Source organism: Cnephaeus nilssonii (assembly GCF_951640355.1).
Source record: "Cnephaeus nilssonii genome assembly, chromosome: 14".
NCBI classification, from domain to species: domain Eukaryota; kingdom Metazoa; phylum Chordata; class Mammalia; order Chiroptera; family Vespertilionidae; genus Cnephaeus; species Cnephaeus nilssonii.
In genome coordinates this window covers 11,535,261-11,553,068 of record NC_137085.1, presented here as the reverse complement: position 1 = coordinate 11,553,068, position 17,808 = coordinate 11,535,261, and the positions used below count along the sequence as shown (strand labels likewise).

General features: G+C 50.8%; 1 protein-coding gene across 1 annotated transcript in view; it reads right to left on the bottom strand.

The window, feature by feature from the left end:
* Positions 1–17,808, bottom strand: part of PAPPA (pappalysin 1) — a gene marked incomplete at its 5' end in the record, with an annotated part of 219,587 nt that overhangs the window by 46,006 nt on the left and 155,773 nt on the right. The window contains 5 exons of the mRNA XM_079789610.1: positions 3,063–3,246; positions 3,478–3,646; positions 10,908–11,121; positions 13,603–13,738; positions 14,912–15,025. Of these exons, the coding sequence (XP_079645736.1) occupies positions 3,063–3,246; positions 3,478–3,646; positions 10,908–11,121; positions 13,603–13,738; positions 14,912–15,025 (817 nt within the window). The remainder of the gene's footprint in view (positions 1–3,062; positions 3,247–3,477; positions 3,647–10,907; positions 11,122–13,602; positions 13,739–14,911; positions 15,026–17,808) is intronic.

Below are 17,808 nucleotides of genomic sequence, written 5' to 3'. Positions count from 1 at the left end.
CTGAGAGAGGAGAGAGAATTTGGAATTCCTAGAGGGTGGGAAGCTGTGGCAGGATTGTGAAGGGAGAGGATAAGGGGTGGATCAAAGAGCTGAGAGCAGGTGAGGTTAATTGCTGGGCACTGTAGAATGTGGCTAGTCTCCCTGTCCAACCAGCTCAGTCCCATCAAGGTGCTCAATGGTATCATGGGGTATCTTACAGAAACTGGTGACCGAGTTTTAAATCTGAGGTTAAAGAGACAAAACTGGGATAGAAAAGGCGACAAGAGCCAGAACAGAAAGCAAGTCTTTTAAAAAGAGCTTTGTAGGATGAGGGCACGCTCACTGTAGACCCCCACTCCATAGTCAGTTTCAAGTGCACCCAACCTGGTTGAGTTGAGGTGATGTAAATAATGTTGCAGTTTTAGCCATTCCATTAAGCATTCATGATTTTGATTTTGAAGTTTTGTGGTTTTTTAACTTGAGAGTATTTTTCCTCTCATGCATTTCTGTAGCTTCTGTAGGTTATGATACTGTCTAGTGTTTACTGGATAAAGGAAGGACCTTGGCACAAGTGATTCTAAGCCTGTGAATTCCTGGGATATTTGGCATACATCTTAAAGAGGGCTTGGAATCTCAGTGAAAGGCAAGAAAAATTCACTGGAATATAAGGGGCCAGTGGGTCTGTGGTGCTACCTGTGTTACACAGGTTCCCAGGTGCACTCGGCTGCTTGTCCTGGGTGGTAGCTGTGCTTCCCGGGACACTCACCTCCAGGTCCTGGGAAAAGCAAGGAGGGTGGAGCCTGTTGCCCAGTTGCCAGGACTCAGTCCCCCGGGGACAAAGAGGAGAGGGGGAAGCCCCTGCACAAGTCCTCACAAGGGTGCCTCTTGGAGAATAAGAGTATTTCCCAGGCACGTTCTCTGCTCTGGCATTTTATACCTGCTACCTCTTTCACTCCTCAACCTGGCCCTTTGCTGGGCACTCGTTAGCCTATTTTACAAATGAGGGTACTGAGCTCAGAGATGGGAAATTGCTCACCTAAGATCAAACAATTGGAACAGAACCCCTAGAATCCTGGTCCACTTAATTCTACTTAAAGCCAATGCTCTCTTTGCTTGAACTATATTGCAGGGAAAGGAAAAACAAAAGGAGGGATGGAAGAAAGGGAAGCAAACAAAATAATGGGGGGAAGTTCTGATCAACTCTTTACCCCATGAGACATGAGCAATCTAAAGGGAGAAATGGCAGGGCCTCCGCATGGCCTTGCTGCCAGCAGCTCCAAGCAGAGGGTCATACCTGGAGTTCGAGCACCAGGTGATACTAAGTGACCATGGGATCTAGTGGGTCAGTGTGGCCGCTGGGGAGATGCTTCCCTGCATTCTCAAGGGAAGGGCAAAGTTAGGATCCACCACGATCAACACGATGGCTTTTCTGTGGCCTCATGTGCACAGCACAGCCGCTGCCCCTCCCATGTCAGCACAGACACAATGGCAGGTGGGTCTGAATCCCTTTGATGAAGAATTATTATTACCCACAATGAGGGGTATAATGATCAATGACAATGTATGCACCTCCCATCCCAGCAGCCTCTGATTGAGATGTGTGATTTCCCAGCCGGAAGTTAGGAAGCCACCCCACATCTAGGCAAATGGGGCCAAGAGAAGGGCTCAGGCAGCCTGAATGACAGAGGTTTACAATTTCTACTGGTCTTGTCATCTTTCTCAGGTCAAATCTTCTTAGTACTCAAAAGAACTATCTATAGCTTTTTGATTCAAATTGTCTCAGGTTAAAAATGAGGGGACCTAAGGAATTCATCCCCAGAGAGTTCCCCACTTTTCATTTGGGGCAGTTAAGTGAGAATGCTGTGTCTTTCATTCACTCTTAAATATTTCCTGTGGTGTTACCATCATTAATTCATTCAGCCATCCACTCAATGTACTTTATGGAGTCTCACTGTGTGCAGGCCCTGGGTTCGCTGACAGCAATGTTCAAAAGAATTACACATGGCCACTGGCTTCCAAGAACTCAAGTCCACTAGTCTTTTGAAGCTAGGTATCCCCTTGAAAATTTGGGTAAACGACTGACCCTCTCTGATCGCCAAAATGCCTGAGACTTAATAGTACATGTTATAGCTAAGTTTAAGAGAATTTATAGATCTCCCTCCAAGCCCTCATACCCCACAGAAGTCTACTCTTGCACACTCTACAGATGGACCCCAAATGGCCTCTGTGCTTGAGAGAGATACCACTTTGGATATCTGATCAAGGGGCAATGTTTTCTCCAATAAACCAAGCAAAGGAGAGAGTCCTGGCCCCTCTGAGAACTGGGTATAATGTCAAATCCAATACTCGGCTGGAAGCCAAGAGCATGTATCCTGATAATGCGGCTAACTTGCTCCGTGATTTTGCACAAATTCCTTCCTCCCTCTGTTTTCCATCTTCCCAATCATCGGTTATTCCTATGAGCTCGAAAAGCCTTTTTAATCCTAGGATACTCAGCCTCTCACTTCTTCCCAAATGTGGCCTCTTCTTCAGGTTGCCTAATGATGTCTTATCCACATTCTCACACCTAGAGCCCAGCCCAGGAGAGGCCAGTAATCGCCTCCTCCTGCACCCGCTCCTCTCCCCAGCTGGCCTTTCCTAAGGGTGGCAGTTGGCTCTGGAGAAAGATGAGATCTGGGCGCCAAATGTGAATCCCGCCACAAATGAGGTGGCCTTGGACAATTTCCTCCTCTGTGACAATGGGAATAATAATACTTACTTCTTGGGCTTACTGGGCCCTAACCATATCCAGAGCACTAGTCACATCCCTTCCAAATGTTACTCTCTGAACCCTCCCTCTCTCCCTCCCTCCATTTTTACAAAACTTGCAAGATCTTGGAGGGGATTCCATTGCCATACTTGTCCACACCTTGATTTTCCCTTAACTGCCCACAGGGACATGTACATCAGTGCACTTGGTAGCGAGGAATCAGGAGACAAATAAAATCCACCCTGATGTGTGAGACCCAGGAGGGGAGCCTGGAAGTGGCTCTGGGCTTCCCACACAGGAGGCAGGGCGAGCCCAGCCAGAGGGCCCTCTGTACCTTTCAACTGCGCTGGGTGGCGACACTGGAAGGAGCATTTGCTGCCAAAGGTGGTGCCCTCGAGGCAGGAGAAGGAGGCAGCGTAGACGTGATGTTGGTCCGGGACGCCACAGTCCACGGGCTCACACGCCACCTGCTTGTTCCACTTGCCCTCGGTGCAGGTCACTGTGACGCTGGGTCTCGTCTGGAAGGCAGAGGTGGACACAGTGAGTGGCGGCAGAGGGTATCCCAGATATGGGGACACACCCTTCTCCCCAGGCAACAGCTCAGAGCCTTGTCAATCACCCCATGTTTACTGAGCATCTACTATGTGGCAGCACTATTTTAAATGCTGGACACCCAGCAGGGAGCATATTTAGCACCCGGTCAGCCTTTCCAGGTGGAGAGGAGCTGCGGGCCCAGGGCCTGCACACACCTGGCTCTTGATCAGCTCGTCGTCCCTCCGTATCTGGAGCATGTAGCCTGTCCGGCAGCTCACAGTGCACTGGGCACCGTGATAGCGATCGCTGCTGGAGCAGTTGAGAGAGGCATTCTCCACGGCCAGCTCCGGGCAGTCGGTGGCCTCACATGCGAAGTGCACACAGCTGGAGAGGGAAGAAACCAGAAGGTCAGAGGGAGCTTCCCTGCAGGCCGTTTATTTTTCTGTTTTTATCCAGGACACAGTAGGCAATTTGTGGTCCAACCAGCTTAAGAGGAAATCCCCGATGTCTGTCCTTTTTGCCAGTCTCAGACCACACTCCTGAGGCTTTTACAGCACATGACTACTCACCACCACACTCCCTCCCCTGCTCAGAAGGGTGGTGAGAAAAAAGTGGGGTGCGGGAGGGGAGAAGCTAAAGTCTCCAAAGCACATCACTAAAATTCACCTCTTTAGTTCAAATTCACTTTTTGAAACACCTGGGGAGGGGCAAGCATCTGACTTAGGTGTCTGGCAGCCCCCACACCAATGCGGGCTTTGCGCTCCCCACAGAACCCCCCTAGGAAAGAATCGGAAAGAATCGCAGGGCTAGCGGGGTTCGGACACTTGCTGAGAGGTTCCAACTCCCCGCCCTCCTCCCTGCTCCTGGCAGCCTCGGCCTTGCGCCACGAGGAGACCTGGAAGAAACTGGAACTGTGAAGTCAACACAAGGGCTTCAACACCAAACAGTGCATCTGCTCGCGCTGTGTAAGGGCTGGGGAAAGAGCCATGTGGCTCCAGTTCAACTAGATTCACTCAGGGAGCCACCAGCTTCCAAGCGGGGCTTCCACCTCCGCCTCACAGATCGCGCGCTCTCTGCACTCCCAGCACTTCCCTGGCTCCTGTCTGATGTCTGATGACAGCCCAGGGATGCTGGGAGCCCTGTTGAGAGACCAGGGCTTCTCTGGGCTGTGGGGCCATTAAGGAACCAGCGGCGCCCTCCTCAATTCCGGGCACATTAATATTCTTTGCAAGAAAAGGATAAGCTGGAAAACTTGATTTTCTAGACTAGAAAGAGCACGGGGTTTAGCAAGTGGGCAAATCTGGGCTCTAGCCCCAGTTCTGCCGTTTTTATCAGTTGTCTGACCTTGGAAAGGTCATAACACCCTGAGCCTCAGTTTCCTCCTCTGTAAAATGGAGCTAATAAAATGTTTTCTCTCTCAAGATTGTCAGCAGGGTGACCTGTCAGCCACTCATTCGTCTGTGCAGCAGACCCACCCCAGACACTGTTCCACATGGGGAGACAGCAACGGAGGGGACAGGTCAGACTCCTGTCACCTGGGTATTTCAGGAAGGAGAACATGTGTCAAAGAACAGTAATACACAAGCTTGTTGTAGACAGTGATGCCTGCAGTAAGGGCCCTGAAACAAGGCAAAATTATAGAGGGTGATTGTGGGGGGCGGGGAGAGGGGGAGGACAGGGCAGGACACTTTGCATAGAGGGGTCAAGGGCAGCCTGCATGAGGAGGGAACATCTGAACTAAGACCTGGATGGATTGAAGGGATCAGCCACACACAGGTTTGGGACAGAGGAACCCCAGGCAGAGGAAAGGGCCTGTGCCAAGGTCCAGGATAGGGTGGAACTCAGCGTGTGGTTAAATGGAAAGGCTGATGCGTGGAAATGCTTTGGAAACTGCGGCTCCCTGAGAAAGTGGTCTCTGTACTCGGGCTCTTTTCTGCTCTAGAAGGAAAACAGTCGCTGAGGTACCCGGCCACAGAGGTTCCTTGGTCAGATGAGAAAGGTAGCATTGTATTAAGGAGACCAGGTTGCTTTTTTCATTGCAGGCCTTCTCAGAACCTTGAATGTTCTTAAACCACACTGCGGGTTTCCAGGAGCGGCGAAGGTGTGCACTACTTTCCAAACGCTGATTACCTTTCTTTGTGGGACATGTCTTAGGACTAGTGTCTTCCAGAACATACTCGGGGGGTGAGGCAGCCCCGCTTTTTCAGCTTATCTGTCTGCAACTGGTTTGCAGGCTTGAAGAAGGGAGAAAAGAGGAAGAGAGGTAATATGCACTAGGCATCGACCTCTGTGTTTCATCGACATCATCTTGTTTGCATTCTCACGGTGACTCCTTGAGGTGGTATTTTCATTCCATCTTCAAGAAGAGGGGAGTGAAGAGAATTTAAATTGCTCGTCCAAACATACACTGTGTAGACAGGATTCGTGTGAATCTGTCTGTCTGTCCCCAAAGCCCCTGACCCTCCCTCTTTCCAGTGAGCTGTAAAGGGTTATGGGAACACATTGTCCAAAAATGACAAACATGACCCCAACTGCCCCTCCCAAATAATTTACTTCCTGACACAGCCCTGTCATTTCTGAAACACAAAAACAAAAATTAAAACAAGGAAAACAAAACAAAAGGAAAGCCTTTGGCTTCATTAAAAAAAAAATGGGGGAACAATTTAATACCCATGATGGACGGTCAATAAAAATCATTTAAAAAGGAAAAAGGAAGACACTTCCCAGAAGGGAGGAATGTGGCAGATGGGAGGGTGGGGAAGGAGCACTGGAAATGTATGGATGAAATGCTCACATCTGGGAAAAGTTGGAACTCCCCCCGGCCCCAGATGCAGAGAGAATCAGATACTTATGAATTTTCTTTTCTTATCTATATTCTCACTCATTTATTTATAGACTCAAGTTCCACGTAGAGGTGAAACCTTAGGTGATCTGACAGCCAAGCCCCCAGCTGCTGCCCCCACCACCACTCAAAAAGGCCCTGATCATGCATAACAGGGGACACTTGGGTCATGCTGCAGCCAGGACAGAAGTTAAAGGGTGGCGAGGGCTCCTCTCCTGGCTCTGTGCCCTTGACTCCTGGCTTGACCCCTGTGCCCTGCCACTTAGCTGCAATCATGCCATGGGGAGGTTATGGGAGATAATAACAGCAGGTTGTTTATAAAGCATTGTGGGTTGTTCATATGGGGTCAGCAAAGCAAAAACAAAACAAAACAAAACAAACAACACAACAGCATACTCGACCCTGGAGGAAGTGAAGGGAGAGGCTCTGGGCACCACGGCTGCAGGGGCGCGTGGGCAGCGTGACTGAGAGACTGATGCAGCTCCCACGGCAGGAGGCTGAGGGCCAGATCCTGGAATTCTGGAAGCCAGTGATGTGGGACAGAGCAGAGATTCTGTGGACAGGTGAGGGCAAGGTAAGCTGGGTGTGCCCAGTGGAGGGCACATGCCGGCCGAGGCAGCCATTCACTCTGGTCCCAGGCTGCCTGCGGGACCGAGGCCTATGCCTAGCTAGTCTGGCCGGAGGGACAGCAGTGTTAAAACCTCTGAGGAGGAGGAAAGATCACCGTCCTGGATCCGGAAAACTGGATTCAAATGCCGTTTCTGCCCCAGCTGTCTGGGTGACTTTGGGTCACTCACTTCCCTTGCCTGGACCATAGGTGTCCCATTCTCAGATGAGAGAGCAGAACCAGAGAAGAGCCCCCAGCTGTCAGGGGTCACGGTTTTATGAGGGAAAAACAACAGAGGTTTGTCACTGTGGAGCCTTTGGAAGGGGAGAGAGTAGAGTTGATCCCAGAAATTGACAAGGACTTGGAAGAGCAGGATCTGATGGACGCTGAGGGGTGAAGCTGGACAGCATTCCAAAGAAGTCAGGGAGTCCCCAGCACAGTGCGGATGCACACACGTCGGGCACTGCACTTCTGTGTGCAGGGGGTACCCCCCCCCCCCGACCAGCGACCCCGGCAGGTGTTCTGAGAGGTGCTGAGAAGTTGGTTGAGCCTGTGGACAGCAACCTGAGGCCTGTCGTCTCCGCATGGGCAGCTTCATTCTGGGCTCCAAATTTTACATATGAATTCCTACACATTCACCTGGGAGGACATTTCACGCATGGGCTCCTATCAGTGCACAGCCCCCAGGAACTCTGGGCTCCAGCCTGTGGGCGCCCACCACCCGCTCCGACCCCCAATCCACCATGGATGGAAGGAGCGCATATGAACGCAGGAAGAATGTCTTTCCTTTTGAAGCTGACCTTCTAAAAGTTAATTCTCTCTCCAACTGCCTCTCCCCGATGGGCTGGCATGGAGACTGTGGGAAGTTTGAGGTAGAGGAGGAAAATGCAAAAAAAAAAAAAAAAAAAAAAAGGGGGGGGGCAGAAGAAGGGAAGGAAAGAAGGAAAATGGAAGGGAGAGATTGAGGCAGGGATGGAGGGAAGGAGGAATGGAGGAGGGAAAGAAGGGAGGGAAGAAAGTTATTTGTCTATATACATGACCCACTGAATTTTATAATAAACTGCTCAATCTTTGCTTAGACCATAGAGGCGGTGTGTGTGTGTGTGTGTGTGTGTGTGTGTGTGTGTGTGTGTGTGAGAGAGAGAGAGAGAGAGAGAGAGAGAGAGAGAGAGAGAGAGAGACCACGATCGCTTTGCAAACCCCCCATCTTTCCCCCTTCCCCTAACTCTGTGTGGAGCCAGGGTTTGGCCAGAATTCCACAATTGGACCTCTCCTTTGAAACCTGATCCTGTTTTCTTGGACCCCTGTGTTTATTCCTAGGACTGCAGGGGGACTGGGGACAACCCCCGAGTATCAGTCAGAACATAGCACCTGAATCGATGTGGAGTATGACGCTGCTCATGGCAGCCCACTAGGTATCATGCTGCTCTCAGGAGAAGAGAAAGCAAATGAGGAGGGAAAAGGGGGGAGAGAGGAGAGAGGGGAGGGAGACGGAGAGGAGAGGGGCTAAGGAGAGAAAGCAAGCAAGAATAGAAGGGGAGGGAGAAGGGGGAGGGATGGTAGGGTTGGGTGTGGGGAGGGGAGGGGAGAGTAGAAACAGCACCTTTCACTCCCTGGGGAGAGCCTGGAGTGAAGTGGGATGTGTCTACCACAAGCTGAAATCTATAAAAACTGATGCTGTTTACCTTGGTGCTTTGAGAATGCAGGAAACCACCCCATGGCTTTTTCCAGTTGTTGCTTATTTTTCTTTTCTTTCCTCCTCGTTTGTTTGTTTGAACGCATTTGCACATTTACACAGTCCTGCCTGTCCTCCCCCACCCCAGCCAGGCATTCAGGAGGGCCCTGCATCCCCAAGGCCTCAGTCCTGGGCGCTCTGCCTGCCCCAGCCAGGTCCCAGCCCAGGCCAAGCCCGCAGAGGCCTCAGAGCTGTGTCCTCAGCACTTGACTGGCTCACTGACTAAATGCTTACAGGTGAGCAGCTGTGAAAAGTCCTTTTCTCTCCCAGACAGATGTTCCTGGCTCCGGGCAGAGCATGGCTTTTAGGGGCAGACAAAGCAGGGTTTGGCCTCTGACTACCTGGATGGCCTTGACTCCCTCACTGCATCCACACCTCCCAGAAGAGTGATAATGAAATAAGATACTACAATCGTAAGTGTCGGTCCCTTCCTCTTCCCTCTCCTCCCTCCCAGCTCTTGGGAACCACAGACTTTTAGAACTGGAAAGAACCACAGAGAACATCCAACCCATTTTCATTTTGCAGATGGGGAAACCGAGGCCTAGAGAGAAGGGGTGACTGGTTTAGGGTCACATAACCAGACAGAGGCAGGACGACGCTTTGCCCCAGTTCCATGTTCCTCCACAAGTCAGAGGATCCAACAGGCACTTATCAGTTGACTTGTTTCTGGGGTTAAACTCTCCCTGCTGTTTACTTGGGGCACAGGAACTGCCAATTAAGAACTCAAAGTCCTCCGTGCCGGCCTCAGTGCACTTGCGGACGGTGCGGTGTCTGGGTGACGACGGAGAGCATTGTGGCCGAGGCGATGGATTTGCATTTTCCATCCGCAATGTTTCTCTGGGTTCTGAGAATTAACTTATTTTTATAGTCTGGGGAGCCGGGGAGGACAAAGCCCTCTCAGGGTGAAATGTAACAATGAGTGATATTTAAGGAGCTCTTTGGCCTCCAAAGGATTGCAACAGACTTTGCACAACAGAGGCCAGAGACAGTGGGTGCAGAGTAATGTGGGTGTTGCAACCACCTTTTGTGTCCTCTGCAGCAGCAGGGCCGTGGGAAAGGCCCAGGTCGCCCTCCCACCCCTATTTCCGCTCCTCGCTCCCAGGTACACACGGCAGGGCTGCCTCGCCCTTCTGAGGGCCTCACTCTGGGGGAGCCTACTGAGACCCCAACTCTCTCTTTCTCTTTCTGGATCTCATTAAACGAACATGAGTGATGCTGTGTGATTCTGGACCAGTCCTTCCCCACTTGGGGCCCTGGAATTCTAGACAGTACAGAAGTGCAGACACCTCTGCGTGCTAGACCCGTGGTCGGCAAACTGCGGCTCGCGAGCCACATGCGGCTCTTTGGCCCCTTGAGTGTGGCTCTTCCACAAAATACCACGGCCTAGACAGTCTATTTTGAAGAAGTGGCGTTAGAAGAAGTTTAAGTTTAAAAAATTTGGCTCTCAATAGAAATTTCAATCATTGTACTGTTGATATTTGGCTCTGTTGACTAATGAGTTTGCCGACCACTGTGCTAGATCATCTCCGAGGCTTCTTCTGCCCTCCTCTGAGGAGTCTATGCAGGATTCTGGGCTGAAAAGCACCACCATCACAGGAAGATAAATGTCCTTTACTCACGCATTAGCTTTGCACGGTGCCTAGCAATGTGCAAGAGCACCTTCACCTACAGCACACTGTTTAACCCTTGCGCCACCCTATGGGGTAGATGTTATCACCCGTTTACTCCAAAACAGAAAACTGAGACTTAGAAATGCAAAGCAACTTATATGAGGACACACAGTCAGGAAGGGGTAGATTCAGATCCAGTAAGAAGATCACCAAAAGGTGTCCAGGAAACACCTTCCCCTCTTAGCCCTAAACCAGGTTCAAGAACAGACGCCAAGTCGAAGGCACCGAAGGGGTGATGTTATACAGCTCAAAGACAGGCTCCTAGACCTGGGGTGCAGGGGGGGGGGTGCGGGGGGATGGGAGATCTCAGGAGCCAGGCTTAGAGAAGACAGAGATTTCACCCGTCACTGAAAATACGCAGCGAACTGGGATGAGACAAATAACAGTCCTCCTCTCTCCCCCTAAATTTCAGAGAGTTATCCTTCCCGTCTGTGCCACTCAGGAAGCAGGATATTCCAGCACTTCAGAGCTGAAAGCCAGCGGACCCACCACCCTTTCTCTGTTCAAATGAGGATATTGAGGCTCAGAGAGAGAAAACGATGTCCCAGCGTCCCCCTGCAAGCCACTGGGACTGCATGCCAGCAAAAGAGGCCCTCTTTCCACCACCCAGCCCTGCAGACCTCCCCACCCCTGGACATCAGGCCCAGAGGCAGTGCTGCCCAGAGCCCAGGAGATGGAGGAGGGAGATGCCCGGAGATTTTTATGGCAATTCACACAGCCACCCCATTCCAGAATTCCTCCATCTCCACTTGGCTGCGCAATGGCAGGGTGGGCAGACCCGGGTGCCTTACCTCTGCTCTGCAGAGCTGTAGGTCTCCCCTCTCTGGCAGCTGCTCAGGGTGACGGGGTCAAAGCCATCGAAGGAGCGGAGGGCCACCCCCGAGATGGCGAGCAGGGGTGAGCTGAAGCTCACTCGCACCGCCTGGCTGTGGTAGAAGGGCTGGCTGAGGTCATGGACCACAGGGATAATCAGGGGATTGTTCCTGCAGCTCAGGACGTGGAGGCCTGTCAGGGGAGACAGAGGGCCGGGGGGCCAGGCTCATTACTCAAGGCCAGTCACGCCCTTCCCAACCGGCCCTTCCCCAAGCCCCCAGACCCTTTCATGTCCCTGCACAAAAGCACCATTGGGTGGCCGGTGGGGATTTTGAGTTTGATTGAAAGTTTCTTTGTCTGCCTTTTTCTCTCGGTTCCAAATCTTTCCAACCCCCTTGCCTCCCTGCCCCCTAAGCCTTCCCCTCACCTAGCGCCCACAGCCCTCTCCTCCCCCAAAGGGCCACCCCTCTGCCCAGCCTCCCCCACCTCCCACATTGCACTGGGGCCTGCTGGTCAGAACTGCCAGTGTTCAGGCTGCCTTCCCAGAAACAATTTCACTGCTACAGGCCATTGCGGTGGTACAAGGTAAGGGCCTCTGTAACCATCCTGTGGACAGGAGACTGAGAACCCTGGGCAGGAAGTGGCCTTCCAGAGGGCCACAGAGCAGCCAGCAACATACAGTCCAAGTAGCATGCAAGCTTCCCTCACGCCAGAGCCCTCAAAAGAACCAGGAGCAGGTCCTCAGGTTCAGGAGGGAAGGCAGAGGGGCAGGGAGAAGTGCAGGGAGAGGGGCAGGCAGAGGGCAGGCAGAAGGGCAGGGAGAGGGGCAGGCAGAGGGGCAGGGAGAAGTGCAGGGAGAGGGGCAGGCAGAGGGGCAGGGAGAGGGGCAGGCAGAGGGGCAGGCAGAGGGGCAGGGAGAGGGGCAGGCAGAGGGGCAGGGAGAGGGGCAGGGAGAGGGGCAGGCAGAGGGCAGGCAGAAGGGAAGGCAGAGGGGCAGGCAGAGGGGCAGGGAGAGGGGCAGGGAGAGGGGCAGGCAGAGGGGCAGGGAGAGGGGCAGGGAGAGGGGCAGGCAGAGGGTCAGGGAGAGGGGCAGGCAGAGGGGCAGGCAGAGGGGCAGGGAGAGGGGCAGGCAGAGGGGCAGGCAGAGGGGCAGGCAGAGGGGCAGGCAGAGGTGTGTATCCAGAAGGAGAGGGGAGTGATGGGTGGGATGCAGTGGGTGAAACAAAGTGGCTTTGGCGTTGGTGGAACTTGGTTCAAGTCTTGCTTTAGCCACTTCCTTATTATGTGACTCCAATAAACCCCACCACTCAGTTTCAGTATCTAGAAAATGGGATGATCCCAACCACGCCGGGCAGGCCTGCTAGGTGGGGGCATGAAGCCTCCCCGTTTGGTGGTCCATTCTCTCAGAGCTGGGAAGCATCTGAAGGGGAAGTCAGGGTGCCGAGGATGGAGATGGGCCGGTGGGAGGGACAGTGGCACGTGGAAGTCCCCGCATCAGGTAGCAGTTACGTAGGAGCTCCCTGGGAACCGGACCTGCCCGGCTCCGCTGAAACCCTCTGCTCAGAGCCTGGCTGTGGTGCGCTCTGCCAGGACAGCTATGAAAATATTTGCTTCCCACTTAAGGAAATTTACCAGGAATCCAGATAAGTCCAGAGGGGTTTTCTTTCTATTCCTTATTAGGATGTTCCCCCTTGCCTTTGAAACTAATTAAATAAGTAAACATCAACACAAAACCGAAAAGCCTTCGCTGCTCCCTGGGCTGCTGCTTGACCCTGGAATGACCCGTCGCCGGCTTGCAATCTTGGGGTCTTTGAAATGAGCTCCCTCTGGAGTGTGTGTTACGGCTTTGATGCCTGGACTGCGATGCTGGCCCGGGATTCCACCCATCCGGGATGGCTGTGTCGGAAACGTGGGAGCAGGTAACAGCACTTCCTGGGGGCAGGTGTTGTGCTAGGCACGGGCCACCATAGTCTCAAGCCTCGCTTATTTCCCATGTCGCTCTGACTGTACAATGGCATCATTGTTCCAGAGCTCTTAATGAGGCACACCGAGGTGGAGAAAACGGCTCCCACTTTCCAGGCGCCTGAGTGGCGGGGCCAGATTCTAACCTTGCCCATCAGCTCTATGTCCATGGCTCCTGTGGTATGCTGAGGCAGGTGGTACAAGTGCCAACTGCAGCCTGTGTTCTGGGGCAGCTGACTCCTCCCCTGCCTTCCTAGTCCTGAATCGGACCTTTCCTGGTCTTACTCCCATGGGAATGTCTGGCGCTCACACTGGACACATGGCTGTACTGGCTACAGGGTAAAGAGCCACTGCCCTGTGGCCTGGGCTCCCTGGGTCTCAAGGTGCTGATGCAGACAGTGGGAAAGGGCCTTACTTAGGTTCCTTCCCTGGGCCTTTGGAGGACCATCGGGGATGCTGAGTTACCGGTGGCTGGCAGAAGGCAGCTACTGGAGGGAGGACTTCCACACTGATCCCTCACCCCTGAACCTGTCAGTCAGGCTTCTCTAGACCCACAAGCACATCCTGACTTGAAGGCAATGAGAACGCCCGAGAGAGAACGAGAAAGAGGAGAGGGGAAGGGAGAGCCTTCTCAGCCGACCCTCAGGACCACACTTGGCAAAGGTGAAACCAGGCACCCAGAGCCAGCCAGGCCCAAGGGGACATGCTCACCTAGATCGTGGCTCTGCTCTTTGGTGTCAAGCAGCTGGACGCTGATGGTTTCCTGCTTTTGGTCCCCATAGTAGGTCCCATCGGTCACCAGGTGGACAATGACAGCTGCAGCAACCATTGGCTGAGAAAAGTATGCCTGAAACGCACATGACATCAGAGGGTCACGCATGCCCCTGTCCCTGGTGGGGAAGCAGCCACAGGATTGGGGGGGGGGGTCTCAGAGATAACCTCCTGTTTCAGGAACTAGATTACTCATTGTGGCTCTGTAATGGGAATGGAGGGGGCAGTGGAGCCTCCCAGTGAACAGCACAGGCTCTGAGATCAGAAACTCTGTTCTGATCTCAGCTCTGCTCCCTCCGAGATGCGCCTGTCCATCAGGGCTGGCTGTGCCGCTCCTGGGCCTGCGGTTCCTCACCTCAAGTGGTGGATTAAGTGAAGACCTGTATCACAGCGTGGCTATTGGGCTCAATGAGATGATGGGAGAAAAGTGTTTGGCACATACTAAAACCACAAAAAATGGTGTTGTTACTATTTGTCATTCCTCCATGCTAACCTCTGTACTAGGCACTGAGGAGACAAAGCTAAATAAGACATGGCCCGTGCATTTCTGTAGACTATGAGGTTCAACATAGGTCAATGACATGCAAATCGAAATTCAATGCAATCCACAGTCCTTAGGAGGATGGCACCATGTGACAAGTGCCATCAACAGCTGACCAACCAAACATGTACAGGACTAGAGGAGAGAGAACAGCCACTTTTCTCTTGGGGGGATCACTACAGACTTCAGGGAAGAGAAGACAATTTTTAAGTCTTGAACAATTGCCGAAACCGGTTTGGCTCAGTGGATAGAGCATCGGCCTGTGGACTCAAGGGTCCCAGGTTCGATTCTGGTCAAGGGCATGTACCTTGGTTGCGGACACATCCCCAGTAGGGGGTGTGCAAGAGGCAGCTGATCGATGTTTCTCTCTCATCGATGTTTCTAACTTTCTATCCCTCTCTCTTCCTCTCTGTAAAAAATCAATAAAATATATTTAAAAGTCTTGAACAATGGATAGGAGGTTCCAGGCAGACAGAAGTATCCAAACTCTTTCAAGACAAGAATGACTGGGGGGGGGGGGGGGGGGAGGTATTTCACAAGCAATTAAGGGATTCCATTTCCAGAAGCATCCCACTGATCAGTGTTTTGTCCCCTGTCATTACAATGAGCATCCTCAATGGACAGACAAACCATCCTAAGAAAGGGTCATGGGAGGCAGAGCTTCCTGGGGCCTCTGGAGCATCTAGGGCTCTTCAAGCACTGGCTTACCCGGAGCCAGAACGTGGTCTGGGTCAGCTGGGAGTAGGGGTAGCTGATGGTGCAAGGATACCAGGCGTGCTGGGAGATGCCTTCACTGAGATCAATCACCTTGGTCCGACACACCTAGGAAAAGAGAAAGAAACACAAGTGCTGTAGAGATCGACTTAAATTTAAATCGATAAACCTTTGCTATCTACATATTTTGTCCTTGGCATTTGCAGGAAGAATCAGGAATGAAGGGACAATCAAGAGTCTACCCCAGGAGCCCACATTCTCACTCAGAGGAGGAAATCCTCAATGCCATTGATGGTAGGTAGAGTTGACAGAGTAATTCTATGGGAGCACAAATCCTAGAGGAGTTGATATTTGAGTTGGGTATGAACAGGGTAGAGATAAGGGGAAGGGCATGGCAGGTAGAGGGAACAGACGCAGAGGCTCAGCCTCAGAGGACAGCAGACATCCAGAAGGGTTAAGCTGTGGTAAGCTGCCTGGTATTATCTGAGCTGGGGAAAGTGGCAGAAAAGGCAGGCTGCGGGATTGGATCTTGTAGACTCTTGAACACCAAGCAGAGCACACTTCAGAATAAATCTGTAAACTGTGCTCAGAGCTACATTAACAACAGAGCAAGACTGCGATAGAACATTTGCTTCCCCCTAAGAAAATCAGCTCCACCACTTCATATGTATATATGTAAACATATATCCACACATACACATGCATTCATTCTCAATGACAGATATACCAAATTTGTGTTAAAAGAAACACAAAGGTATAGACCAGCAAAATTCTTCAAACTTAGGGGCTTTGTGTGTATCCAAATGTCACTTCATTCATTGGTTCATTCATACATTCAGATTAATATTTATTGAGTCACTGCTCTTTGCCAAGCACTGTGAGATGAGAAGTGGACAAGACAGATGGCGAGGAGCTCAGAGTGGCAACATGTGCAGATGTTCATCGAGTAATTGCATAGACACACATAACTGTAAACTGCAGAGCAGGAAAGGGCTATGATGGAGAAGGACAGGAAGAGCTGAGCTGTTCTTGTGATTGGTCAGAACATGAGTAGGTCATCCCAAAATAGTGCTTTTCCTCTGAGCTCTAAAGTGGCTCCTCTCTTCAAACCTCCCTGTGAATTTGGGTTTGTCATTCCACATCTGCAGATATCAGTCTGCTCATCTAAGAAGTAAGGCTGACCTGGATAGGATCAAGATATCCAAGGATGAAGGATATCTATTCTATCAATATCTACAGTAGCAACAGATTGGAAATAGTTTGTCTGTTCATCTGTTAGGGAAGGGATGCATAAAATGACATATTTACATGATGGGATTCTATGAGCAAAAGTGTACTAAGAGGACTGAAGGATATTCATATACAGGGATGATGCTAACAGTATTTAACACCTGCTTAGTATGGGTCCCAGCCAAGCAAAATGGAAGGCTTACTTGTGAGTTCACAGACATCAACTTGGAAAGACTGCAAAAATATAACACTGAGTAGATTAAAAAGAACAAGACCTGAGTGGATAAGTACAGTTTGATACCATTATAAAAATCACACAAAACAAGATTATACCCAGGGATTCATATAGATGACAACAGAAGAATTAAAAAATGGAGTAGAGAAGTTCTACACCAAATTCACTAATCAAAGGTAAGATAAAAATACTTGGCTGCACTGTAATCTGTAATTGCAAACATTAATGCTTTTTTAAAAAATACCTTTTTTTGCCCTAGCTGGTTTGGCTCAGTGGATAGAGCATCAGCCTGCGGACTGAAGGGTCCCAGGTTCGATTCCAGTCAAAGGCAGATGCCCAGGTTGCAGGCTCGATCCCCAGTAGAGGGTGTGCAGGAGGCAGCCGATCAGTGAATCTCTCTCATCATTGATGTTTCTATCTCCCCCTCCCTCTCCCTTCCTCTCTAATCAGTAATAAAAAAATTATATCTTTAAAAATATATAACTTTTTGTTTTGGAGTAAGAAAAGTTGCAAAGATAATACTGGGAGTTCCCTATACCCTTCATCTAATTTCTCTCAATGTTAACATCTTCATCAATTCATTCTTGAGACCTCAGAGAAAAGAAGAAAGTTGCTTAACCAACTCTGGAGAATCACCTTGTCACTCAAGAGTTTTGCAATGGCGAGCTGGCTATGGATTAGGGAGACTTGGTTCTGGTCCAGGCTCCCCAACATTCGATGTATATTTGTGGACTAGGACTAGTTATCTCACCCCTTTGAACCTGGGGTTTATCTTTCACATATGAATATTGGATGGCGTCATAGGTTTTCAAGGTATCACCTATGAATTCCTAGGGTTCCCTGAAGGTGTCAGCCTGGGGTTCAGGATTCAGGCGGGGGGCGGGAGGGCAGGACCTACTTAGTTTCTACTCCACCGTTTCAACCAGGCCATCATCTGAGCATCATCCGTTTTAGATATCAAGCTGCCTTGAAAGTTTCATTTACAAAAAGAGCTTTAATGCTTCAAAAACATTGAAAAATATTTAAATGTGTTCATCGCCAAAGTTTCCCTCACAGCTCCCCAAGGCATCAGTGGGTCCTGGAAATGCAGTGTTTGTTTCCTGAATGTCACAGGTAACTTCTTAAGAAGAGTCAAGGTCCCAGGGATTAAGTGATGGCTTCTAGGAGCTTCAAACATTCAGATCTCTAGGAGCCTAACACCCAAGGGACCGCGGGTAAAACACAGTCACATTCATGGGATAGAAGACATATTCAAGTTTATTTATTTTTCTAAAAAAACAACTGGGACCAAACTTAGGCAGGCCTGTCAGTGGATTGTGTTACATTTTACAACAGTGTGAGACTTTGCATAAACTATCTATGGCATTCGGAGTTCAGGCCAGCAATTCGACATGTATCATTTTGGAATTCTTTCCCCTTGTGGTCT